This window comes from Euleptes europaea, chromosome 4 (assembly GCF_029931775.1).
Source record: "Euleptes europaea isolate rEulEur1 chromosome 4, rEulEur1.hap1, whole genome shotgun sequence".
Classification (NCBI taxonomy): Eukaryota; Metazoa; Chordata; class Lepidosauria; order Squamata; family Sphaerodactylidae; genus Euleptes; species Euleptes europaea.
The window spans coordinates 23,438,681-23,466,223 of NC_079315.1; the positions used below are offsets into that span (position 1 = coordinate 23,438,681).

General features: G+C 44.7%; 1 protein-coding gene across 1 annotated transcript in view; it reads right to left on the reverse strand.

Annotated features, from left to right (window-relative positions):
* ABCA1 (ATP binding cassette subfamily A member 1) overlaps window positions 1–27,543 on the reverse strand; it is a 104,316-nt gene that overhangs the window by 16,291 nt on the left and 60,482 nt on the right. Inside the window, exons 18-38 of the mRNA XM_056847973.1 lie at window positions 27,211–27,382; window positions 26,993–27,124; window positions 25,238–25,377; window positions 23,614–23,751; window positions 21,030–21,250; window positions 20,207–20,279; window positions 18,712–18,914; window positions 16,707–16,755; window positions 16,113–16,226; window positions 14,124–14,272; window positions 12,089–12,213; window positions 10,917–11,015; window positions 9,631–9,820; window positions 8,338–8,432; window positions 6,549–6,581; window positions 5,558–5,663; window positions 4,703–4,777; window positions 3,098–3,267; window positions 2,663–2,840; window positions 1,832–1,947; window positions 1,400–1,544 (exon numbers count right to left, since the gene is read on the reverse strand). Coding sequence (XP_056703951.1) covers window positions 1,400–1,544; window positions 1,832–1,947; window positions 2,663–2,840; window positions 3,098–3,267; window positions 4,703–4,777; window positions 5,558–5,663; window positions 6,549–6,581; window positions 8,338–8,432; window positions 9,631–9,820; window positions 10,917–11,015; window positions 12,089–12,213; window positions 14,124–14,272; window positions 16,113–16,226; window positions 16,707–16,755; window positions 18,712–18,914; window positions 20,207–20,279; window positions 21,030–21,250; window positions 23,614–23,751; window positions 25,238–25,377; window positions 26,993–27,124; window positions 27,211–27,382 — 2,723 coding nt within the window. The remainder of the gene's footprint in view (window positions 1–1,399; window positions 1,545–1,831; window positions 1,948–2,662; window positions 2,841–3,097; window positions 3,268–4,702; window positions 4,778–5,557; window positions 5,664–6,548; window positions 6,582–8,337; window positions 8,433–9,630; window positions 9,821–10,916; window positions 11,016–12,088; window positions 12,214–14,123; window positions 14,273–16,112; window positions 16,227–16,706; window positions 16,756–18,711; window positions 18,915–20,206; window positions 20,280–21,029; window positions 21,251–23,613; window positions 23,752–25,237; window positions 25,378–26,992; window positions 27,125–27,210; window positions 27,383–27,543) is intronic.

The window sequence follows — 27,543 nt, forward strand, 5'->3', positions numbered from 1 at the left end:
TTGCCTTGGATTTGCCACTCTCTGGGTGCACATTTTCCCCATCTGAATTCTCAAAACTCTGCATGAGGGCTTATTTTTGAGTTTAAGAATTTGAATGGGGAAAAATGTACATCTAGAGTGGCAAATCCAAGACAAAACCTTCCATGCATAAATGGCCTGTGGCCATTTATCACCATGTCACCGTGATGCCTGAACAGGGGCAATACACATACAGCTCTGGCATGTACAAACTGACCGCTGGGTTTCTTAGGGTTCTGGTTCGTGCATTCTGAACCTGTATCTGCATGCAAAATACATGCGTTGCTTTTGTTCAGATAACATGATGGCAACATGGTGACCACATAGAGATTATTATGGGTACATTCACTCCCAATATTCAGTTGCCTGACTCCCAGCATGGATGGGCATTACGTCTGGAAATGTCTTGTGCAACATGTGAATTAGAGCAGAATCCTGCAGTTTATCCAGTATCCAAGAACACCGGCTTTCCTTTTTTGTTTGAATTAAGAGAGATTGCTAGTTCTGATTCAAATGGAGAAAAGCTTTATTAATAGGAGCGGGTGGGGGTGAAAGACTCATACATCTGAAGGTAACAGGGTGGGTTCTAAGATGAGCATGATCCTCCAGGTGTCACATGTAGGCTGCATTCCGCTCACCCGCCCTCTACTACTCAATTCCACCTGCATCTATGTGACTACAGAACAGGCACACATTGATGCCTCTCCACACATCAACCTGGATTCTTTAAAAAACAGTACCCAAACACTGGCAAGATTCGGAAATTGGCATAAATTAAAAAGACTAAACAAAATCCAGCAAAGGCATCCGATTCCTTCCTAGGGTGAAATTCTGAGCTGACATCTAGCACTCAGCTGACTATTGCCCAGGGCTAGATGTGAGGGCATCCATGGGTTTGGCCAGTGGGTGCCGCCACCATTTTAAAGCAATTTTAAAAAATGCTGCCAGGGCCCAATCCTGATCAGGTGGAGGTGCTATTGTGAGGGACCCATACCTTGTCAAGTGCCAAAATGGTGATCCCCTCCAACTAGTTTGGCCCTTAGTGTTCAGGTTCTGCTCTCTTCAAATATTAACCAAATGAAAACAAAATTAATCAGATTGGAAAGGTGGTCAGCAGGAACTTATCTGAAGATGTGAGCTGTGGCTCACGAAAGCTCATGTGTGTGTAAAGTGCTGACAAGTCGCAGCCGACTTATGGCAACCCCTTTTGGGGGTTTTTCATTGCAAGGGAGGTGGTTTGCCTGGGAGTCAGGCAACTGAATATTGGGAGTGAATGTACCCATAATAATCTCTATGTGGTCATGAGCACGAAAGCTCATACCCTGCCAGAAATGTTGGTAGTCTTTAAGGTGCTACTGGACTCTTGCTCTTTTCTACTTACATTGTTGGTGAAAAGCTCAAGGACAAAAGTGGCTACACTCCCGTTGATCCCAATGAAGAGGTTCACACTGGTCAGCACCACATATGCAGTGCTAGGAATCTTGAACACAAAAGATGCTGGGTACATGAGAGGAGTTATGGACCACCTGGGAAGTGGAAAAGAAGGAGGTTGGAAAAGTTCATTTCAAGTATTTAGTACATTTTTACCCTGCCCTTCCTCCAAGTAGCTCAGAGCAGCATAAGTGGTTCTTCCCCCTTCTCCAGTTTATCCTCACAACAACCCTGTGAGGTAGGTTAGACTGAGAAACAGCCACTGGCCCAGGGTCACCCAAGCAAAGTTTCACGGCACAGTGGCCTTAGCCTCCTAGATTCTAGGCCAAGCTGGTTCTCATTCCTCCTTAGCCCCTCGCACCCTGAGAACGCCTTTCCTTACCCATAGAGCAAGAGGAGAAGAGCAAGCACCGGCAGATTGGTTGAAGACACATAGGCCTTCTGTTGGAAGCAGATGAAGATGATAATGACCAAAGTGGCAGGAACCACATAGTTGCACTGTAAATTAAAAAAAAAACCACACACACAAAGAATCAATACAACTCTAGGTTAAAGGGAGCAAATCACCAACATATTTTTAAAAATTAAATGGGGAGGACTTCTCACTCCCTTTAGACAAGTACCTATCAGCTTCAGCAAGTGTCACTACGATGAAATAAAGGGCACTTTCACACATGCTAAATAATTGCACTTTCAATCCACCTTCAATGCACTTTGAAGCTGGATTTTACTGTGTGAAATGGCAAAATCCACTTGCAAACGATCGTTAAACTGCATTGAAAGTGGACTGAAAGTGCATTATTCGGCATGTGTGAGAGTGCCGAATAATGCACTTTCATCCCTAGTGGGGGTGGGTGGGGGTGGCAGGTAGATCAATGGGAAAGCATCCAGCTTGTTTTACGCCCCTCCCCCAAAATGTTGCTGTTGCGCTCTGGCTTTTGCCACTCCTATGTTTTGGCCCATCTTTGCAAGATTAGATCACCCCCCCTTCCCAAACTGCAAGCAAAGTTAATTACTATTATTATATTCTCATTCTTAGAGTGTCATTTCTAGAGTTTCTACATTTGTCCTCAGCAATCCAGCAGCGTAAAGGGTGGGCCTGGTTATTGAAACAGCTGCAGCTGGAGACTAACAGTGGCTGCTTTCACACAGGGACGGGAAAAGCCACCCTGACTGCAAAAGCTCCCCCCCCCCGAAACAGATGCAGCCTTACCATATCCCAGACGAAGTTGGCCAGCCAGTAGATAACCGGCTTCACCCCACTGATGAACTGCAGGTGCTTAGCCTTGCTGACTCGCTCCTGGATCAAGAAAACCACAAAGCTGGCCGGGACAAACGACATGGCAAAGATGACGCAGATGGAGACCAAAACATCCACTGAAGTGGTCATCCTGGTAACAAAAGGAGATTTGCAAAGGGTAAGAAATACTGGCTTGCAACTTGATCGGATGCACAGCAATACTAAAGTCAGCTAGATCCATGGGAAATACCCAGAGAGAGCGAGGATGGTTTTCACTGCAGCCCTGGCTTGTGTCACTGGAGCCACAAGGATGGCTTTCAAGGAGGATGTACCCCGCTCCCCTGCCCTGTCCCTTTGGCCTGGCTTCTCTTCAGCCCACCCCTGCCAGATGATAATTCCAGGACGTACAAGGCAACTTCAGACAGCTGTTGCTTGGTGAGGTTGAGTGGGTGGTTGTAAGCGGTGATACCATAGGTGCTGGGGTCCTCTCCCTCCTGCAGGTTAGCCCGGAGAATCGCATTGTTGATCACATTGAGAAAGGAGCCAATTGCGTGCCAGCCCTTGTTATTGAACCACACCTGAAGAAGTAGAAGGTGCAGGCATTAATGGGATGAAATGTGACCATCTCCTCCCATACCAGCCCTCTTCCCTGTGCCCCTGCCTTCAGAGGTAAGGTGGATGGCAACCAGAGACAGGGCATTTTCTGTGAGGGCACCTCACCTTTAGAATGCCCTCCCCCTTGAGACTCTCCTGATATCGACTTTACTGTTTTTTAGGCACCAGGCCCAACCCCATCTTTTTACTCAGGCATTTAATCAAGAGTTTATCCTATCAGTCTGCTTCTATTTTACAGATAGGTTTTATGCTCCTTATATCTAATGCCTTATTTTTTTAAAAAAATCAGCTTGTTTGTTTGACGCTAATTGAGTTCGACACCCTTGTTGTATACCTCTCCATTGAAATTCATCAGGCTACCTGATGACTAAATTGAGGCTATCGTCACATAATGAGAAGGCAAGAGTCACTAGAAAAGACAGTCATGCTAGGAAAAGGTGAGGGCAGCAGGAAAAGAGGAAAACCCAACAAGAGATGGATTGACTCAATAAAGGAAGCCACAGCCCTCCATTTGCAAGACCTGAGCAGGGCTGACGAAGATAAGACATTTTGGAGGACACTGATTCATAGGGTCGCCATGAGTCGGAAGCGACTTGAAGGCACTTAAAACACACACACCTGCTTCCTAGGAGACGGTGCGGCCAGTATTGTGTTGCACGGAATTTATTAAATAGTTAAGGGCACCTACGGTTCCAAAGTGTCCATTCACAGTAAAGGCTACCTGCTGCAACTGATTCAACCTTGCCTCTACTATGAGTTTGTGTCAGCTGTGATTGAGCCATCCATCCACTGAGGAGGCTTCCCATCACACCTCTGCGTGGATTACTGCTCAGGTTTTGCCTTCTTCCAACCAGAAAGCATATCCATACTCATGCAGAAACACAGGTGGCATGCTCCTCGGAGTCTGTATAAGTCTAGCTCTCGTGCAATAAAAGTAAACATTTGCAGCTTTAAGAGTGAAATGTGCTGCTGGTTTTTATTAGGGGGAAGCTGTGCCTCAGCTATCAAAAGTTTGGGAAACATTGGTGTAGACTCCCAAGGTCCCTTGCTATATTGGATCAGGTATAACAATTAAAAAGGTAAAGGTCCCCCGTGCAAGCACCAGGTCATTCCTGACCCATGGGGTGACGTCACATCCCGACGTTTACTAGGCAGACTTTGTTTACGGGGTGGTTTGCCAGTGGCTTCCCCAGTAATCTTCCCTTTACCCCCAGCACGCTGGGTACTCATTTTACCGACCTCAAAAGGATGGAAGGCTGAGTCAACCTTGAGCCGGCTACCCAAAACTGACTTCCGTTGGGATCGAACTCAGGTCGTGAGCAGAGCTTGGACTACAGTACTGCAGCTTACCACTCTGTGTCATGGGGCTCCTTATATTGGATCAGGTATAACAATTACCTTTACATTTTTGTTTGTGTCCAGTCCCTTCATGAAGCTTCCCAGGTTATTAAGAAAGCGTTCTCCAGAACTCCCCTAAAAAAAAGAGAATCACAAATTGGTATATACTTGGATTAAGTTGCTTGTTTTCTTGGAGTCTTGTATCACTTTAAAGACGAGCAAAACTTTATTCCAGCACAATCTTCTGCAGATTAGGGCTCACTTCTTCAAATGAGCTCAGTGGGTCCCTGGTAGTCATCTTATGCATTGGTGTGAAAACAAATGAACCAGCAACAGAGCCGAGAGGACACAAAAAGCAGGCAGTACAGGGTGAAATGCGATAGCATAACATCCAGTCCACCCACTGCATCTAAAGAAATGGGCTCCAGTCCATGAAAGCTTGGAATAAAAGAGAGCTTGTCTCTGAAGTGCCACATGACTCCTGTTTATGTTTGCTGCAACTAACTCACACCGTTTCCCCTCGGGAATTATTTATTTGGCAATCTGTTTATTCCTATCCTAACCCATGAGGTCAGAGACTCTTTGCCACATATTGGTTGACTGCAGGCCCAACGTGGAAGCAAGGCCTGGCCAGCAAGTATTCTATAAGATAGGGTTGCCAGCCCCAGATTGGGAAATACCGGGAGATTCTGGGGGTGGTTTAAGGAAGTGTGGGGTTTGGGGAAGGACTTCAATGGGATATAATGCCAGAGACTCCACCTTCCAAAGCAGCCATTTACTCCACATGAATTGATCTGTCGCCTGCAGATCAGTTGTAATAGCGGAGATCTCCAGCCACAACCTGGAGGCTGGCAACCCTTCCATAAGACCATAACCATTCACGAGACTCTGGGGCTGACATCTTGATCTGTTTACCTTGGCCAGTTCCAAGATCTTCTTCACTTGTTTGATGGCATCATTCATTTCTTGACTTGGAGGAAGCACAAGGGAACTACTGGCCCCCAATGAAAATCCTCCATACCTATAAAGCACGTTAAAATTATGGTTAACATTCATGGAATCATAGAATTGGAAGGGACCACCAGGGTCATCTAGTCCAGCTCCATGCACAGTGCAAGAAATTAACAACTACCTCACCCCACACCCCCAGTGACCCCCTACTCCATGCCCAGAAGATGGCCAAGATGCCCTCCTTCTCATGATCTGCCTAAGGTCATAGAATCAGCACTGATGAGATGGCTATGTAGCCTCTGCTTAAAAACCTCCAGGGAAGGAGAGCTCACCACCTCCTGAAGAAGCCTGTTCCACTGAGGAACTGCTCTGTTAGAAACTTCTTCCTAATGTCTAGATGGATACTCTTTTGATTTCATTTTAACCCGTTGGTTCTGGTCTGACCTTCTGAGGCAACAGAAAACAACTTGGCACCATCCTCCACATGACACCCCTTCAAGTACTTGAAGATGGTTATCATATCCCCTCTCAGTCTTCTCCTTTTCAGGCGAAACATACCCAGCTCCTTCAACCTTTCCTCATAGGTTTTTGTGTAAGTTATGCTCCATGGGTAAGTTATGCTCCCCTTGCACCTGCAGCAACACTGGTGCTGGGTCCAACTCAGTGTCTAATAATAGCATTGGGAGATTTTAACTGGGGAAAAGTCACATGGGAAAGGCTTAATTCTCTAGTCCCCAGGACAGCTGCCCTGATCCACAGGACAGCTGCCCTGATCCAAAGCCCATCCCCCACTACAGCTGCTTTTTAATGTTAAAAACTGTAGAAAGATCCAGTCATGGATCTTCAGAGTAACATGTAGTTTGGCCCTGAGAATTGTGGATTTGTTCCAAAAGAGGTCTAGGATGAAGGGAGACAAAGAAGCCTTACAAAGTTAAAGGAGAAAGACTTATATTACCTGAATTCATTCACCCAGTGCTTGCTCTTCAAACTATGGAGGCAAAAAGAAAAGTGTTTGTTAGCCACCTGACAGGAGACACCCAAACTCTGTATTCAGAATCCACCCCGATGACAAACCCTTTTCAGAATGGGAAAAAGGACTTGCTTGGCTATTGTTATGTGCTGGTGCACAGTTATTTATAATTCAGTTTTAATACTACATTTAACAGCCTTTATGTCTTCCCCAGAACTTCGAAAATTATTAGCTCTGCGGGTGAGTGGCCTAGGGATCTCAAAATGGGAATTTTCAGTACCTCACAGTCATATAGGATTCTTTGGTAGGGGGTGGAACCCATAATTGTTAAACATAATTATAGTGAGTAGCAGCCAAATAGATCAGGATGGTGAAGACAGGGCTGGTTTCTCTCTCAGAGAACTATATAAAGTGGTAACTGTCTGCTTCTTATGTGACTATGTGAGAGGTTTTGGGGGTTTTTTTTGAGCCACATTGCAGAGATTCATTGTGTTCCACAGCATATGAAAAAACGTATCAAAAAGGTGCTTCGGTGACTACAAAGAATAGGCCAAGGTATAATCCGATCAGTTTCCAGAAGAGGCAATACTAGTCTGGAAAGAGCTACATTGTAGACTCTGCCCATGTGATTCATGGACCAGAGAGGAGCCATAATGCAGCATCTCCTGTGCCATCATCATAGTAATATTATTATTATTGTAGGTATTCAAGAAAACAAAAATAATGACTACAGGAAAATTACACAACTTTAAGGTTGACAATGAGGAAATTGAAATTGTTCAAGACTTTCTATTCCTTGGCTCCACCATCAACCAAAAGGGAGACTGCAGCCGAGAAATTAGAAGGAGATTGAGACTGGGAAGGGCAGCCATGAAGGAGCTAGAAAATATTTTGAAGTGTAAGGATGTGACTCTGGCCACCAAGACTAGATTAATTCATGCCATCATATTCCCTATTACTATGTATGGGTGTGAAAGCTGAAAAGTGAAGAAAGCTGATGGGAAGAAAATAGATTCCTTTGAAATGTGGTGTTGGAGGAGAGTGTTACGGATTCCGTGGACTGCCAAAAAAACAAATCAGTGGGTTATAGATCAAATCAGGCCTGAACTGACCCTAGAGGCTAAAATGACTAAACTGAGGCTATCGTATTTTGGTCACGTCATGAGACGACAAGAGTCACTGGAAAAGACCATCATGATAGGAAAAGTTGAGGGCAGCAGGAAAAGAGGAAGACCCAACAAGAGATGGATTGACTCAATAAAGGAAGCCACAGCCTTCAATTTGCAAGATCTGAGCAAGGCTGTCAAAGATAGGACATTTTGGAGGACTTTCATTCATAGGGTCGCCATGAGTTGGAAGCGACTTGACGGCACTTAACACACACACACGTATTCAATATTGTAAAACTAAATGCTGTTCTTGCGCAGAATTCTCCGATAAACTTAAGCCTCACTTAAGTTTATATCCCTTGTTTCCAAAGGATGGGATGGGTTGGTTGGATTCCATGGAAGATTTCCACAAATGGAGGGGAAGGATTTTCACCAATTCCCCCCTCCAATGACAGACCTCCAATCCCCCCTTCATGCTATTCCTAGGGGTCCCCTGCCGCTCAGAAGCAGCATTTTGGGGAGCATCCGGGGTTGCCACAGGAGTGGGAAGGCGAGAAAGTTGTGTTCTGTTAACAGAAGGATTTCCCTTGGTGGATATTTTCAAGATTCAAGCAAACAACCCTAGTGTATCAGCAATAAAATACAGTATAGTATGGAGTAGGTACCTTTTCCCAATGATCTGCGTATAAGTCTTCACCAGGTAATCAGAAATGTTGCGTCCTGTTAAGTTCTGGAGGATGTCTGTGGTGTTCTGAATCCTCTGTGGACCACGGAGGGGAGGGGGGAAGAACACCCAAAATATAAACCAAGATCATCATCAGTGGTGAAATACATTGCATACTTCTGTGGGCTACGTTGTGACAAAACAGTTTGCATCAGCAATCTTTTAGCAGCTGCTAGAATATTGCCAGCTACATCTTAGAAAAAGCACATAACTAGCCATAATGGATAACTGAAGAACAGAACTATGTCTTGTTATGTTGGTGCATAAAGTAATGCATTTTAGGTGTTTATTAGATGCACTCATGCTCGAGATCAATTACTGGAACAAAATCAACTCTTTATTATTCTGCAATTAACTGGTACAAGGCCAGATGAGAATGCATGAGAGCGAGAATTATGTGTAGTTTAAAGCATCTTTATTTTCCTTTGCATAAACAAAGAATGAATTTGGGTTAATATACTATTATGTTTTAAATGTCAGTAAAATTCCCCGTGCCCTGACCTGGATGGCCCAGGCTAGCCTGATCTCGTCAGATCTCAGAAGCTAAGCAGGGTCAACCCTGGTTAGTATTTGGATGGGAGACCACTGAGGAATACTAGGGTTGCTGCGCAGAAGAAGGCACTGGCAAACCACCTCTGTTACTCTCTTGCCATGAAAACCCCAAAAGGGGTCGCCATAAGTCAGCTGCGACTTGAAGGCATTTCACACACACACAAAATTCCCCGTGGCGCAGAGTGGTAAGCTGCAGTACTGCAGTCCAAGCTGTGCTCACGACCTGAGTTCAATCCCAACGGAAGTCGGTTTCAGGTAGCTGGCTCAAGGTTGACTCAGCTGTCCATCCTTCCGAGGTCTGTCAAATTAGTACCCAGCTTGCTGGGGGTAAAGGGAAGATGACTGGGGAAGGCACTGGCAAACCACCCCATAAACAAAGTCTGCCTAGTAAACGTCGGGATGTGACGTCATCCCATGGGTCAGGAATGACCCGGTGCTTGCACAGGGGACCTTTACCTTTTTTTTTTACCTTAAAATTCAGATATCTGTATATCTGAATACAGATATAAAACAGGCAAAGATGTATAGAATACAGATATATAAAACAGGCAAAGATGACTTGGAGCTGTCTGGCATTCTTCCTCAGTGCTGACAGAAAGCCAACCCCAAGAGACAGCCAGTTCCTCACGCTCATCACAACTTGCACGCACCAGAATGGAAAAGCATCCAGACAATTGAGTACCTGGGGAGGAGGCAGCCCACCAGCCCCTGGAGGACATGTAGGAAGCATCTTTTTGCTCTTGTCGTTGCTACACATGCAGGACGGGGAAGGATTCTCCATCGTCCAGTTGCCATTCTGGAAGATTTCCATGACTGTCTCGGGCACGGGACTGACAGTCCAGTCCTGTTCTCCCACAGAGCAAGGGGTACCTCTGTACAAAAGGGGAACAAAGGCCAAATAGAATGGAAAAAAACATTCTCAAATTATACTGTCTGGCACATCAGTAGGGTCAAAGGCATCATTTCCTGGTATCTACCATGTATGAACGTGTGACGTGGTCAGAACAACACACAGGCATTCTAACTTTCTGTTTTCAATTGATCGGTTGTTCAAGGTAGCATTTATTGGGTGGGGCCAAAGGCCATTACAATTAGAATGCACAAAAAAGAACACAAACTACAGGAAAAACAATAATGTTATAAAGTTAAAAGAACATCAAAAAGCTGAAACATGTTAAAAAACCATACAATGTACAAATTGTCTCTATGTACAAATAAAGTATTTCAGCCTTTTGATACAGTTCTAGCCTGTATTTCCTTGGCCACCAAGGCAAAACTGTGCCACTCCATACGGAACATACTGGCCCATACTGTAAGCGTGTGTACAGTTAGTTGCATTAGAAGCAGAGTTCTGGTATGAGTACAAATAATTCAACAAATCCACAACCTTCAGGTGAAGTTTCATTTTCTCAGGAAGAGCCATCATTTATTTTTTCAACTTTTTTTTTTCAAATCCCAGACACATCCAAAAGATTCCAGGAACTGAAGGTACAATCCGGATGCAAAACTTATTCTGGCTGCTGAGATCGCACCATGCTCAATCTACACACTTTCAATCATTTATTTGCAACCAGAAAAGCTACACATGTACATGGTTGTCTTCTTTTGATTTCCTAGGAAGCTGTATTCTGACACTGTCCACGCTTTATTGAGTAATGGAATAAACACAACCCTGTCTGTAATTTTATTCATTGGTTTACTTAAAGCATTTATTAGCCACCTTTCTACACTGCGAAACTCAAGGAGGCTTACAATATAAATAAAACAATAGTTATAAAACACATAAAATATGACAGTTTAAAATCTTAATGAGGACTGCCAATTAAAAAAAAATAGTCAAATGCAGTCCTAAATAAAACACCGAGAAATGCTCTACAAATTCCAGAGGAACCCTAAATAAGCATTCATTTCCTTAAATAAGCTTCACAAAAACCCCAGTTATAAGAGTTTTGTGAACAACCCACTTACGGAATAGAGTATCCTTTCATGCAGCGGGTCCCGAAACCAGGTTCACCGAGGAGAGTGTTCAAAAGCTGCTGAGTGCCAGCGTCTTCTGGAGCGTCATTGCTGTGGATTCATCAAAGAGACACTGGCTTGTATCCATGTTACAAAAAACTTAAGGGCCCTTATGTTTTCCTTGAAAGAGGGCTGCTTCTTGTACTGATTGTAACCAACCATACTGTTTTATGCATTTTTAAATTTAAAATATTGTATTGCTTTGTTACTGGAATGAGAGTTTTAAAGTTGCAGTCATATTATAGGCCTGTCTGGACAGTAAGGCAGGGCAGTAATGTTGTTGTATCAGTATTTCAGCATGGTGTAGTGTTTAAGAGCAGTGGTTTGGAGTGGTGGACTCATATCTAGAGAACTGGATTTGATTCCCCACTCTGAGCAGCAGATCCTAATCTGGTAAACTAGATTTGTTTCCCCACTCCCCCACATGAAGCCAGCTGGGTGACCTTGGACTATCCACAACTCTCTCAGCCCTACCTCACAGGGTGTCTGTTGTGGGGAGGGGAAGGGAAGGTGATTGTAAGCCAGTTTTATTCTTCCTTAAGTAGTAGAGAAAGTGGGCATATAAAAATCAACTTTTCTACTCTAGCACAGTAGTAACAGCAGGAAGAGGTCTGTTTATTAGCACAACTAATGCATTTGCTATGTCTTTAGCTTGACATGCCCTGACTTGGATGGCCCAGGCTAGCCCGATCTCGTCAGATCTCAGAAGCTAAGCAGGGTTGGCCCTGGTTAGAATTTGGATGAGAGACCACCAAAGAATACCAGGGTCACTAAACAGAGGCAATCAGTGGCAAACTACCTCTGAATATCTCTTGCCTTAATAACATTATGGAGTTGCCAGAAGTTGACTGCAACTTGATGGGACTTTCTACCACCACTGGCTTGACATAGGGGAATCAGTTATGTTCCTAAGGTGATTTAGAGCAAAAGGTAGTACAACTTCTCCCACTTGTGCAATTTACTGTCAATGACCAAAACAGGGCACCATTTCTATGTAATATAAAACTGGGATCGCAGCTAACCTTTAATTGTTGTTGCAAATAGGGTGTTAATGAGTAAATGAGCTAGTTGGAAATTCCAACCCCATCACACAGTACTTAAATTCTTCCCCCACGGTTTAATACCTGATAAATGTGTACTGCTCGTCATACATCCACGGCTGCAATTCCACGCTGGGGTATTTACCAAAAGGGGGCACAATCAGACTGAACATGAGCGCGATGCAAACAAAGACAGCTGGGAGAACAATCTGAAAGCACAAAGGGGAGAAGTTGTTTTCAAAAGTCACAACAGTGATGTCCCAATCAAACCACCATGAAATTCAGTTCACCAGCAGAAATCAGCATGCTTATCAAGATTCTTTAACTGCACTGCCCTCTATTGGTAACAAGGCAGCACCACACCAATGCAATGAATGTCAACAGGGAAACAAGCCTGTTTTAAAAAACATTTATACAATCGTCTGTCTCTTGACCTACTCCGGACCCAGTTGCACTGATGCAATTAAATCCTTTTGATTTCAAACAAATGACTCAGCTGAAGCAAAATTTTGGTCTTGGTATTTTCTTTCCTGACGTTTCACCAGCAGCTGTGGCAGGCATCTTCAGAGGAGTAACACTGAAGGACAGTATTTCTTAGTGTCAAGTGTGTAGGAAGAGTAATATATAATCAGAAGGGGGTTGGGTTTGAGCTGAGTCATTGTCCTGCAAAGCATTCAAGGTAATGTGCTAATCATTGTTCTGTAAGTATCAAGACAATGTGCTAATGAGGGTGTAGTATGTTAATGTGGAACATTGTATCCTGAAGTGATTTGTTAACATGTGGAATCCAAAGCTAATCTGCATGGCTATTGTGGACTGTAGTCTTTGTTAGTCTGGAGGTTTTCAGGACAGGAAGCCAAGCCTTATTCATTCTTAAACTCTCTTCTTTTCTGTTAAAGTTGTGCTGATGTTTATGAATTTCAATGGCTTCTCTGTGCAATCTGACAAAATAGTTGGTAGAACTGTCCAGTATTTCAGTGTCTTGGAATAAGACCCTGTCCTGTTTGGGTCTTATTCCAAGACACTGAAATACTGGACAATTCTACCAACTATTTTAACAGAAAAGAAGAGAGTTTAAGAATGAATAAGGCTTGGCTTCCTGTCCTGAAAACCTCCAGACTAACAAAGACTACAGTCCACAATAGCCATGCAGATTAGCTTTGGATTCCACATGTTAACAGATCACTTCAGGATACAATGTTCCACATTAACATACTACACCCTCATTAGCACATTATCTTGATACTTACAGGACAATGATTAGCACATTACCTTGAATGCTTTGCAGGACAATGACTCAGCTCAAACCTAACCCCCTTCTGACTATATATTACTCTTCCTACACACTTGACACCGAGAGACACTGTCCTTCAGTGTTACTCCTCTGAAGATGCCTGCCACAGCTGCTGGCGAAACGACAGGAAAGAAAATACTAAGACCACGGTCACACAGCCGGGATAACCTACAAGAACCGATGAACTCTGACCGTGAAAGCCTTTGACAAAATTTTACAGTTTCAAAAATCCACCAAATTTTCAAATTCCAGAATCTAGGTTTTTGATACCAAAGACCGCTTTCCAAATTCAACACCTGAATCAAAATCTGACACCCAAGTCTAAAATGTGCTAATTCTGAATGGCCAAATGAAAGAAGTTAAACTGAATCTTAATGTACTGCATGTCAGCAGTCAGAACTTGTCAAATATTTGCTGCTACATGACAAATTTACATTTACCTTTACATGACAAATACTATTAAATTATCACTGATTTGGCTTGCTAGGTGCCAGATATTGCCAAATATGGTGGCTACAGCAAGCATGCTTGGATATTAAACACTGATACCAAACTGCAAGCATTCACCAAAAATTCGGCAAAGATTTGAGCATTCAGAAAATATTAAGTGCCAAACTTCACAGGATTTTGAGGATAATGGAAAAGTATTTTAACAACCTCTCACATGGAGGAGTTCTCACAGCACAGCGGAACTGTGTAAATCCCCTTTTGGGTACCTGCATACATAACGTTGACCATATAAGAGAACATTTTGTGCTAGAGCAAAAACGTGCAAACATTCTACCTTTGAGGCATTTAATGCTTCCAACATTCAGCCTGTCTCACCTGGGCAAAGAAGCCCTTCCTACTGCGCTTGGCAATCAGCAGCCTCTTCCACAGTAGAGTGACAAACTGCTGCTGAATCAGCTTCCAGCCCTTCATCTGGTAGGATCCTTTGCTGTCCATCCCACTCAGTAGGTCCGTCTCTCGGGATTCTGCAGGCAAACGGGTCAGTTCATGAGACCCCTCTCCTAAGTCAAACAAGCTACCCATAGAGGCAGGAAATGTTGGCACTAAGGTTGCCAACCTCCAGATACTAGCTGGAGATCTCCTGCTATTACAACTGATCTCCAGCCGATTGAGATCAGTTCACCTGGAGAAAATGGCTGCTTTGGCAATTGGACTCTATGGCATTGAAGTCCCTCCCCAAACCCCATCCTCCTCAGGCTCCACCCCAAAACTTCCCACTGGTGGTGAAGAGGGACCTGGCAACCCTAGTTGGCACAGCTCAGCAAATGCGAGGGGAAAAAATTGCAAACACACCGGCTAGAAAAAACCATCTCTGTGAACATGCCAAGCCTTGTAGGCTTCAGTATATGCCTGTTTTCTTTCTGCTTTGGTGTAAATTGAGGGGAAACTGTAGGCAACTTCAACAGGGCACCACAAAGTTTGCAGGGCCTTAGTAGCCAGCCATTATTTGCGACCACTCCCTTCCCTGAGTCCTTTGGAACACAAAGGAAGTTCAAGACAGAAGAAAAATCATCTTCCGCTTTCCACCAGGTCATGTAGATGCTCAGAAGCAACAAGAGGGTTTCTTGCCACTTCCAAGTGCCTTAAAATCCTGCACCAAGTGAGAACCTGACCCTTCCACCCAATCCATTATTCATGCCAAAGGAGTTGGAGTGTGGGATGGGAAGGGGAGGATGGGGTCTGCCAGCATGGTGTAGTGGTTAAGAGCAGGGGTTAAGAGCGGTGGACTCTGATCTGGAGAACCGGGTTTGATTCCCCACTCCTCCACATGAGCAGCAGAGGCTAATCTGGTGAACTGGATTTGTTTCCCTTCTCCTACACACGAAGCCAGCTGGGTGACCTTGGGCAAGACACAGTTCTGTTAGAGCTCTCCCAGCCCCACCCACCTCATAGGGTGTCTGTTGTGGGGAGGGGAAGGGAAGGTGATTGTAAGCCGGTTTGAGTCTCCCTTAAGTGGTACAGAAAGCCGGCATATAAAGACCAACTCCTCCTCCTCTTCTTCTCCTTCTGCCTGGTATGAAGCAAAAGACCATGACTTCTTGGCAATGTGTACAAAATAGTGTTGCAAGTCATGCTGGAGCTGCCAGGAAGAGATTCATAGCTGCCACTGGCTACCCAGTGAATTGGTTTGAGGATCGCTGACCTTAAAGTTATAAAAACGTTTATGGGTATGGCTTTTCAACTGCTCCTTATCATCCATTTCATGCTTACTAACAGTTTGCTTGATTTAACTGCTCTGCAACTCTGGTTCGCACATGCACGTAACTCCACTTGAATGCTCAATACTGCATTGCTCTGGGCTTCAAAATTCAGAGCTGAATGAGTGGACTTCATTAGAAAGACTTGAGATTGAGGTGACAGATGGATCTGTGCTATCCCATTCATACATGCAAGTCTTCAATCCAAGAGCAGCCATCAAGGGATAAAGGTACATGTGCAAACCACCCCTTAGTCAATCAACAAGAGTACTTAGCCATGACATAAAACATACTTGAAGAAGAGTTGGTTTTTACACCCCGCCTTTCTCTACCTTTAAGGAGTCTCAAACCGGCTTACAACCACCCCCACTTCCTCTTCCCACAACAGACGCCCTGTGAGGTAGGTAGGGCTGAGAGAGCTCTAAGAGAACTGTGACTAGTCCAAGGTCACCCAGCAGGCTTCATGTATAAGAGTGCAGAAACCAATCTAGTTCACCAGATTAGAGTCTGCTACTCATGTGGAGGAGTGGGGAATTAAACCCAGTTCTCCAGATTGGAGTCCACCACACAAGGAGACAAATAAGCAAACAGTCCTTTAGCCCATCACCTGGATCTATGTCGGAATCATTGGAGTCAAGAGCATCATCTTCTGTGAAAGGACGAAGGCAGCTTTGGCGGTCTCCAAAGGGACGTTGATTTCTTCTAGCAGGTAAAGTGCCATCTGAAAAAAGAAGCTTAAATTAGCCTGCTCAGTTCTATCAGAATCAGTCCACTTTCTTTATACTAGCTGGAGAAGCACCACGAACACTGTGTACGGACATCTCATCTCTTGTTGACCCAAGGGCTTGTGAATCTTCTCAACAGCCCTGCAAAGGCCCATTAGATGGAGCAACCATGGCATGAAACCATCAAACAATGCTTCCATGTGGAAGATGCATGATCAAACAGGTGTTCCCTGCACAAATCGGCCCAACTGCAGAGAAAAGAGTCCACACTTGTGCCTCACTTCCCCTGGAGGCTGCGTTTGCTAAAGCAGACTTTCTTTGACTTTGAGCTGGGCTGCCTGGTCAAAGGTTTTCAGACGTTATGGTCACACTGCTATACAGATGGTGAGCATTTGGAGGGGGGGATGTGTTTCAATAGGGCCTAACATGACACATCACTGTGTTCCATAAAGTCACATCTGGAAAATCACATTTACCTGAGGTCTCTGCATCCACACCATTATCCTCTGCCACTTTGAGAAATACCTGGAAGAGAAAAGGATAGCAGACACCTGTGTAGAAAAGCTGACAGTTCACTACAGGTGATAAGGGGGGCGGGCGGATATGAATCTTTCCCATGGGGAGGGGAATGCCCCACACACAATAAGACAAGATGCCATGGACGAGGACTGGCTGAATATCTCTCTCTCTCATACGCCATGGTTTTCTGCAAAGTACAAGGAAAACTTCCACACTTGGATCTGCAGACTGCGAAAACTGTCTCCCTGTGATTTCATCAGAGATGCATTTACTAACATCTGTTTCTCATTAGAGGTAACAGAAGATCACAGAACACATAGGCCATTTATGCAGGGTCAATTTTGATGCTCGCCCAAAGCTTTTTAAAATCCGCCCTTTAAAATGACTATTCACGGTCCCGATGCAAGAGGAGAAAGGCAAACAAATTCCACCCCCTGCTCTTTCGTTTGCACAGCCGTTAGCAATGTTCGTTTGCATATCTAAGCAGCAGCTGTGATTTTTCATGGTTCCTTCAGTAAATGCTTCGATGCGGGGGCGGAGCAAATACAAAAGGTTGCGTTAAAGGGGCTCTTAAGAAAAGCAGGTATGAGCCAACTTTGCAGTGAGGTGTGTGTAAAGTGCCGTCAAGTTGCAGCTGACTTATGGCGACCCCTCTTTGGGGTTTTCATGCCAAGAGACTAACAGAGGTGGTTTGCAAGTGCCTTCCTCTAAGTCAGGGGTGGGGAACCTTTTTCCTGCCAAGGGCCATTTGCACATTTATGACATCATTCGGGGGCCATACCAGGTGTAGATCTCCCGGTGGGGGGGAAGAGGCTAGGGTTGCCAGGTCTCCAGCCACCACCTGGAGGTTGGCAACCCCAGGGGAGGCCACACAGAGAAGGCCTGCAGGGTGCCCCCCCTCCCAGGCGAAAGGGCAGCTAGCAGTGCGCCCGAGCAAACGAGGTGCCAGGGGGGCACAGCCCACAGTCGATCGGCAAGGGAGGAAGGAAAACAGAGAAAGACGAAAAGGGAGGAAGGGAGAGAAAGGGAGAAAGAAATGGAGAGAGAGGGAGAAAGAAAGAAAAGGATGAAGGGAGGTAAAGAAAAGGACGGAGGGAGACAAAGAAAGAGACAGAAAAAGAGGGAGAGAAAGGAGAATGACAGAAAAAGAGGAAGAAAAGAGAGAAAAGCCTCCCCCCCACACACACACCCCCGCCGTGCGGCAGGGCCCCAGCCTCCCCTGCCCACACACACACCCGGTGGCGCACAGAGCCCCGCGCGACCGGGCCCCAGTCTCCATGCCCTTTCCTCCCCAGAGTCCACAAAAGCCCCCCTCCCCCGAAGCCCAACTGGCTCCTGCATGCATGCTCTGCCACCGGGAGCCGCCAGCCTCTTTCCCCCTCCCTCTCGCTGCTCAACAGCCGACAGTCGGCGAGAGGAGGTCCAAAGGGCCGCAGCACCACTGTAAACCGTGGCGCCAGGAACACCCTCTGGGAGGGCCGTCCTGCGCCCCACCTCTGCAGCAGGGCCCCGGAGCTCCCGAGGACCACAAAAAATGTCCCCCGGGCCTGAGGTTCCCCACCCCTGCTCTAAGTGATGCAGTGATGGCAGCATGAAAAAAAACAAAAAAATATGCGGGGCACTTCAGCCTGGAACACGCCGCTAATTACCAAGCATAAACAGCCATAGATTGCAATTCTGAATATGGCATGGTTAGGTCCACACACACAGCAGGACCCGTGACTTAAAAAACCAACAACCTCACACTGCATGACAAATGATTTTATTTTTACATAATTCTGAACGGAGGTTTGCAGTGCAAATGTGGGTGGGCTCATACCTCAAAGGAAAAAAAGAAAACAGATGCACTGCCTGTGTGCAAATGCTAGGGTGCGTGCAAGAGGGCTGTTCTTGGACAAGCAGTGTGTTTCTACTCCAAGCAGTACAAGCAGTGTGTTTCTACTCCAAGCAGTTCTCGCATACCTCCTCCAGAGTGGTCTCAGAAATGCCATAACTGGAAATGCCCAGGTCAGAGAGGCGGTCGTCGATCTCGTGAAACAGCTCCACAAAAGCGCCCTCCTTGGCAGCTTGGTACGGCAAAACGTAGGTTAACTCGTGGCCGATATCCTCTACAAGCCTTGCTTCAGGGACATGCTTCATGATGAGATTGGAAATTGCAGACACATCTAAAAGGACCAAACGATCATTAGGTGCCACCACTGCAGAATGACGCTTTGCATCTTTCTAGGAGCAAACGGACATTTTTTATATTTGCCCAACACTGAAAGTGTCTATTTCTCTGCAGGTTGTACCCAAGTTAAGATGCGAGACAGACCCTGTCCGCAGATTTACAGTGCCGTCCTAAACAATTACACCCTTCTTAAACTCATTTTAGTCAAACGGCTTCGTTTTTTGTTGTAGTTATTTTTTTTGCTGTCAAGTCACACCTGACTTATGGAGACCCCATAGGGTTTTCAAGGCAAGAAACCACCTTTTCAGAGGTGGTTTGCCAGTGCCTGCCTCTGCATAACGACCCTGGTGTTTCTTGGAGGTCTCCCATCCAAATATTTGCCAGGGTCGACCGTGCTTAGCTTTTAAGATATGATGAGATCGGGCTAGCCTAAGCTATCCAGGCCAGGGAACAGCTGAGTAGGGTGTAATTTTACTTAGGATTACACTACAGTAATGTAAAAGCTCAATGACATACTGCACAAAGGGAAAAATGAAAGTACAGAAGCCGACAACCCTATCCAAGCTTTAAAAAAAAAAAAGAGCAAGAGGACGAACCAGTTAGGAAAAGTCCAGGAAAGGAGACAGAGTTTAAGCTTTTCTATTGAAAAAGCTAGCTAAGAGGAAGCCAGGCAAATATGGACGGACTTGGAACCTCCATGGCAAGAAGCAGTGGAAGAAATAAAGTGAGTGCAAGAAGGAACAAAGAGGAGACTTATAGTTTACAGAGGATGTAGAGAACAAGAAGGGGCATCACAAGAGAGAAACAGCAAGGGGAGTAAAGGATTTAAAAGGAGAGTGCCATATACAAAAAAGGAATAGGGAAGCCAGTAGAGATGACTGTAAAAGAAAAAGAGGTAAAATGTGGTCAAAGCAAGTGGCAGAGAGAAACAGTGGGCAGCAGGCATGAGAACAGAAACATGAGAAAGAATAATTTTGCGGGCTAAGGGCATTAAGGAGTGATTCTTTATTGACTTCAAATTGAATATCCAGATCATTTCCAGAAAAAATAACAAGTCAGGATGCTAAAATATCTGCAGTTATCTCACCCATGATTAAAAAGTCACATTAAGAACATAAGAAAGGCCCTGCTGGATCAGACCAGGCCATCAGGTCCAGCAGTCTGTTCACACAGTGGCCAACCAGGTGACTCTAGGAAGCCCCAAAAACATTCTAGTGCAATAAACGACTAAAAGGTGGAGCCTGACAAACAAGCGGAACATTCTAAAATTATTATTTTATTCCTTACCAATTGTCAGAGTGTCACTTTCATGGTCACTGCCAAGTCCAGCATCAGAGCTACTCTGGGAGACACTGTCATCCTAGTTACAAAAGAATAAACTTTTGTATTAACTCCAAACAGAACGAAGCTGGGGTTAAAAATGTAAATTACTGCCATTCTCTTTAACATTCATCAAGAATTTACCAGTGTTTATTCAACCCTACCAGGTTTCCAAAGGCCATCTGTTACTTATCAAACTGAAAAAACATCTTTTTTTCCCAGTCCACCAAGACTCAAGCTACAAAATTAGGTTTCTTGTGATCATTTTAAAAACATCTTTTTTTTCTCTCCATTTCCAAATGTAGTTACTGGGGTCGCTTTTTCAACCAGTGCAGAGAAAGGGGCTCTTTCATTCTTGCCTGCCTACTATTTTTCCAGCTGAAAAAGCCACCCCTGAAATATTCTGATTTTCCAGGGGCAGTAACACCAGACGGACTAGCATTTTATACTCTCTCTCAATGAATGCAAACTTCTCATTCAGAAGTTTAAGCATATTTCTATGTACAAACAACACATTGTTACATTTTCTGACCTCACCCCTCCTCTCAGAAGCTCAGGGAAGCATGCATGGTCCCCTCTCACTATTTTATCCTAACAACAACCCTGTGAGGTAGGAAAGGTTGAGAGATAGCAACTGGCCCAAGTTGGAGCCACATCACCATGATCTTAGCCCTACACACAAACCATCCCACTAGAAACTGGGCTCCAAGGACCTAACAGCCTCATCTTTAATATTGTTTTTAGACTTAAATCAGAAAAGGAATTAGTCAGTGCTTCTGAAAAACGGTACCTTTTTCAGGAAAGACACCGTGCTGCTGCTGTTTCTGCAGGAGCTTAGTGAGGAATCCACATCCTTTTTGACTAAGGTCAGATAATAGCCTGTTCCAAGCTGGTTCTTCAGAAACAGAGAAGAGCCGACGCAGCACAGTTTGCCGTGAGATATGATGGCGATCCGGTCTCCGAGGATATCTGCCTCGTCCATGTGATGCGTGGAGAGAATGATAGTGCGGCCTGGAAACCAAGAAGAAAAACCATAATAATTTATTAATACAGTCACTGACCAGCAGAAAAAAGAACAGCCAGAACAGATAATAAGAAAACCACAACAACGGCTACTACTGCTACTACAAATAATCTAAGCCAAAAATTACATATTACATGTATGAATAACATTTATATAAACATTGTATAACTTGGTGTGACCCCCTTAATATTTTGAGTAATAAAGCATTTCTGTTACTCTTATCCTGTCAGGGTACACCATATTGTAATAGCTGGAGTGCAGATTTTAGCAGTCAAGAGTGTGAACTGTGATTTTTCATCAGTTAGGAGCATCTTAGCCAGAAACTCATCTGGCTGGTCAGGGCAAGTGTTGAGCAAAGGGGAAAGAACCCTTGTGCAGACTTCTTGGTAGAATGAACAGCAGATCAAGACATGTTCTGAAGTTTCTATATCCCCTGACCCACAAGGGCAAAGCCTTTCTGCTATAAGGACCTTCTTATATCTTCCCTCCAATACCGCCGAAGGTAAGACCTGGCACCTAGCGAGGGTGAAAGCTTTCCTATGATTGATAAGTTCTAATTGGGAAAGATATGCTGCGGGGGAGACTATGTACCTAGATGTTTCAGGTGATAGGAAAAGTGGTGAAGAAGAAAAGAAAAAAAACCCAAATATGTTGAGCCACTTTAGCAATCTTTCTCAAAGGCTTCTAAGTCAGGAGCACACGCGACCTCAGCATGCAACAACAATGCTCCTAATACTGGCCAGTGGGAGACCGGCTACCCCGAGAGCCAGGATAGGTTGCAGACATAAGCAAAGGCTCTCTTCCCTTCTGTGCCCTTTCCACCATCTTTTTTGTACTGAGTCAAAGAAGCTTCTAATTACAAGGTTGGAAACTAGTAAGTTTCTCCCAAGAATCTGTTTAATGAGATTCTGGTAAACTGATGTAAGGGATATGGTTTCAGGCCAAGCCACAGTGGTTCATACCATGAAAACAAGGCACAGTTATTCTCCTCTAACACAAAAGGAAAAGACCGTCATGCTAGGAAAAGTTGAGGGCAGCAGGAAAAGAGGAAGACCCAAAAGAGATGGATTGACTCAATAAAGGACGCCACAGCCTTCAATTTGCAAGATCTGAGCAAGGCTGTCAAAGATAGGACATTTTGGAGGACTTTCATTCATAGGGTCACCATGAGTCGGAAGCAACTTGACGGCGCTTAACACACACACACACACACAACACAAAAGGGGTGGGTTACGTCTAATGCACACAATAATCTCAGTTCAGTGAAAGACAAGGTTGCCGGTCAAGTTTAATCAGAATTCAGTTGGTTTTTTTCCTACAAACTGTACTAAAAATTTTTTTACTTCATTTATGTCTTGCCTTTCTCCACAATGGAGACCCAAAGAAGCTTATATCATTCTCCTCTCCTTCATTTTCTCCTGACACCAAACCTGTGAAGTAGGGTAGGGTAAGAGTGTGACTGGCCCAAGGTCACCCAGCAATCATCCACAACAGAGTGGGGATTCGAACCTGATCCTAGTCTGATACACTAACCATTACACCACACTGTCTGTTATTATTACTAGTATTACTATTACTACTACTAGCATTGGCATCCTGTAGTGATGATAGGATCCCATGCGTCTCAGCAATCTTTACTTTTATTGTTATTACGGTCATTGACCAGAAAATACATATTCACATACATAAAACTGTCAAGTGAAGATGAAAGCAATTTTCTATAGGACAACACCAAAGGACTAATTCATGATAATAGTAAAACCATTTAGAACAGGGGTGTCAAACATATGGCCCTCAGGCTGGATCCGGCCCCTTGAGAGCTCTTCTCTGACCCATGAGCCAGCTGAGACAGCTACCCCTCTGTTCTCAATCTGGGCTGGCGAGGCATGGCCTGGCCCGACCAAGTGACATTTATGTCATAGCTTGACCTTGTAACAAATGAGTTCGACACCCCTGATTTAGAAAAAGAAGAGTTGGTTTTTATATGCCGACTTTCTCTACCACTTAAGGAAGAATCAAACTGGCTTACAATCACCTTTCCTTCCCCTCCCCACAACAGACACCCTGTGAGGTAGGTGGGGCTGAGAGAGCTCTAAGAGAACTGTGACTAGCCCAAGGTCACCCAGCTGGTTTCATGTGTAGGAGTGGGGAAACCAATCCAGTTCAACAGATTAGCCTGCTCCATTCATGCGGAGGAGTGGGGAATCAAACCTGGTTCTCCAGATTAGAGTCCAGTGCTCCAAACCACTAATCTTAACTACACTGGCATCTGTCTTTTCATGCCATCATTTGCAGCTACAACCTAATTAATGCTCATGCAAGCAGATCTGCTAAAGGAAAGGGCAGGTACCTTGGCGATATTTTAAAAGTAGCTCCCAGATCCCTCGGCGAGAATAAGGATCGACGCCCGCCGTTGGCTCATCCAGAATGACAACTTTAGAGCCACCTACGAAGGCCAGTGCTACAGAAAGCTTTCTCTGCATGCCACCTGTGAAGCAAAACCAGGAGGGATAGAATTAATACCATTTAGTCTGTCTAGTACATTTCAACCTGCCCTTTGGAGAAGGGGCTCTCTCTCCCTTCCCCCATTTTATCTTCAACAACAGTGTGGACTGACAGAGAATGAATGGTCTGAGCTGCAGGACAGAGTGGAGATTTGAACCCCAATCCAACTGCTATACCACACCGGCTCTGTAAAGTTTAATTTAATCTTATCCGAGGCTTTAAGAGGGGAGTGGACATGTTCATGGAGGAGAGGGCTATTCATGGCTATTAGTAAAAACGGATACTAGTCATGATGCATACCTATTCTCTACAGTATCCGAGGAGCATGCCTATTATGTTGGGTGCTGTGGAATACAGGCAGGATGCTGCTGCAGCCGTCTTGTTTGTGGGCTTCCTAGAGGCACCTGGTTGGCCACTGTATGAACAAACTGCCGGACTTGATGGCCCTTGGGCTGATCCAGCACGGCTTTTCTTATGTTCTTATGTTAACTGGCCTACAGTCTCTCCTAGTAGATAGCTCACGGGCATCAAGACATTTTTATGGTACAGATTATTAGGGAAAGGAATGAGAATAAAAATAGCCGGGTATTGTAATGCTTTTAACTACGGAGAGTACAGATTTGGGGCATATGATGCATAGTTCTGGTTACCTAAACTAAAAAAAAAAAAAGATATCGTAGAGCTGGAAAAGGGCAACCAAAGTGATCCCAGGGTGCAAGCACCCCCAGAATGGGTTATAAAAATGTTGAAGTGTTTGAGGGTGATTGGTTTAGAAAGAAGTTTCAGGTGGGTAGTTGTGTCAGCCTGCAGGAGAAGACAAGTCCAATAGCATCTTAAAAGCTTTTTCTCCCTCTCTGGAAAGGGTTGCTCAGTGCAATTAATTTAGAAGAAAAGGAAGTAGTTCTTCCCACAGGAGTTAACATGTGAAATTCACCGCTCCAGGAAGAGGGGATGCCCAAAAACTCAAAATGGACTAGACAACTTCACGGAGGCCAGATCTGCCAACAGCTATTAGCCATGATAGCTGAACAGCAATTTCATATTCACAAACAGTATGCCTCTCAGTACTAAAGTACACATGAAGCTGCCTTATACCGAATCAGACCCTTGGTCCATTGAAGTCAGTATTGACTTCTCAGACCGGCAGCAGCTCTCCAGGGTCTCAGGCAGGGGTCTTTCACACCACCTACTTGCCTAGTCCCTTTAACTGGAGATGCTGGGGATTGAACCTGGGACCTTCTGCGTGCCAAGCAGATGCTCTACCATTGAGCCACGACCCCTCCCCAGTTGAAGTAACCATTGCTGAGTAATTTGGCTGAAAGACCTGCTTACATGCTACCCAGAGGCATCACCTCTGCCAGAGACAGGATACTGGACAAGATGGACCTTCAGTCTGATCTGCCAGACCTCTTCTTATGTTCTTATGGCTACGCAGATAAGACAAGCAAGGCTAGAGAAACGAAATTTACCAGAGAGTTTACTTGTCTTTGATTTCAGTTTGTGAGGCAGGCCAACATCTATAGCCATCTGCTCCATCTCCCTTTTCACCAACTTTTCCGATAGCCCCTTCAGGCGTGCATAAAACCAGATGTGCTCTTCCACCGTCAGCCTAGGTATGGGAAGAATGATCACACTCTTTGTGAGAAAAAATTATGCATGTTGTTTGTTCTTCATATTGACCTATTACAGAAGTCCAAACATTCTCAGAGCAAAATATGTTTTCATAGGGCTCAGATAGAAAACACTAAGATCTTTGCCTGTGCATGAAATACAAACGGCAATGCTCATGGAGACTCAGTTTGCCTTGGGCCATCCAGGAAAGGGAGACTAGAATTCAGAACTGGCTCCTATGCCCTGCTATTATGCGACCCATGTCCTAGTCTTAAGAAATATGATGCATAGCAAGCCAATCTATTCTTGTGCACAGGTCACGGGGCAAATTTTCTGAGCCAAAATGCATTGCATACTAGGAAAACTTCTGGTTTGTTTGTTTTTAAAGTAAGGTCATTTGTGGACATAGTTTAAAAAAATGTACCATAACCCCTGCATTCTCAGTACATCTTAGAAACAAAAAGACAAATAAAAGGAAATAACTTATTTTAAAAAAGCAAATTCTTTACAAGCCAGCTGTGTAACTTGGAAGGGCCTAACTCATAGCCTTTGAACATCTGGCACAGGCAGTGGTCATTTAAGGCGGCTCAGAGAAGGGAACTCGTTTTGGCTGCACAGCCAGTGTGAGAGAGGAAAGGTCCTTACTTTGCAGATTACAGGACTGATAAAACATTTTTCAACCATTTGTTTCTACTGTAACATATGGAGCAAAAGTACAGGTCTGAAGATACACAGTAAACAGGCACCCAGAAGCCTCAACTAAATACTGTTTGGGGGAAACATAAATTTAACACTAGTTTTCAAACGTTCATTGCTCCTCCAGACTTTTATTGCCGGCACTAAGGTGCTTTCACCAGTGGAAGAGGGGCAATTTTCACCACTCCCCTCCCACTTTAAATCCCCACATTGTGCCAGGTCCTGTTCCTGGAGACCCCCAGAGAAGCATTTCAGTGGATGCTGTGGGGTTACAGGAAGAGGTGGGAAGGTGTCATTCCATGGGCGGAGCTCCACTCATAGGTCAGAGGATCCAGTTTTCCTGTTATGAAGTCTTTGTGTTTGTTGGGGGATGACAAGAGGACTTCCTTTCAGACATGCAATGGGAGTTTTGTGCCTCCCAAGCGCATGCTATCCCTTTTCTGAACATGACCATGGCACGTGGGGAGAATCAGCTTCAGCCTCCTGTACTATTTCCACAGCATTTTAATTGCCCCATACAGCCACTATTGTCTCCATTGCAAAAAACATGTTACTTAAATGTGGCTCAAAGCTCCCATTACGTATGTGATACGAAGTCCTCATATCACCCCACCCCCCGGAACAAATATGAACTTTTTAATGTTCAGATTGGTACAGAAGTACAACACTTGAAGGCACTGTGAAAGTAAGGGTGATAACACCCTAGAATACCAAATAGGGTGTGGTATGGTCATTGCCAACGGGTCCCATTGTTGAGTGCAATATAGGAAGGGGGGAACTGCAGTGTACCCAGGGGTATTTGTAGTGTAAAAGCCCTCTACTTTCACACACAGCCTTCCTGTCATAACGGCAGATATTCTGCTGCTTCTGAAAGAATCTGCAGTACAAGGCAACTGTGATGCATGATGTGAACTCACTCATCAAACAGGACATTGTGTTGAGGGCAGACCCCTAGATTCTGCCGAATGCTGCTGAGTTCAGAGCGGATATCTTTGCCCAGGATAAAAGCCGTGCCAGAGGTTGGTGGAAATAATCCCGTCAAGATGGACCTAAATGGAACAGAAGGGAAATTGAGTCCAAAACCACAAGAGGGAAATAGGAAACAGAGAAAGGTTTGTCCTGATTTTTCGCTTACATTGTGGTTGTTTTCCCAGCTCCGTTGTGTCCCAGGAAGGAGGTGATCTGTCCCTCATAGAAATTCAGTGTGAGGCCATCTACAGCCAGCTTTTTGCCATCACGATAAACCTTCACCAGGCTCTGAATGGATACTCCAAGGATAAGATGACTTGGCTCTTCTTCTACACAGACTGTGGGGCAGGAAAGTAAATTATTTAGTAAAGTAGAGGATATTATGAATTCTCTCAGGCTACTTAAGTACTAGGCAGGAGGGCATCAGAAGAGAGGAGGAGGAAAAGTTGGTTTTTATATGCCAACTTTCTCTACCACTTTCTCTCTCTAAGGAAGAATC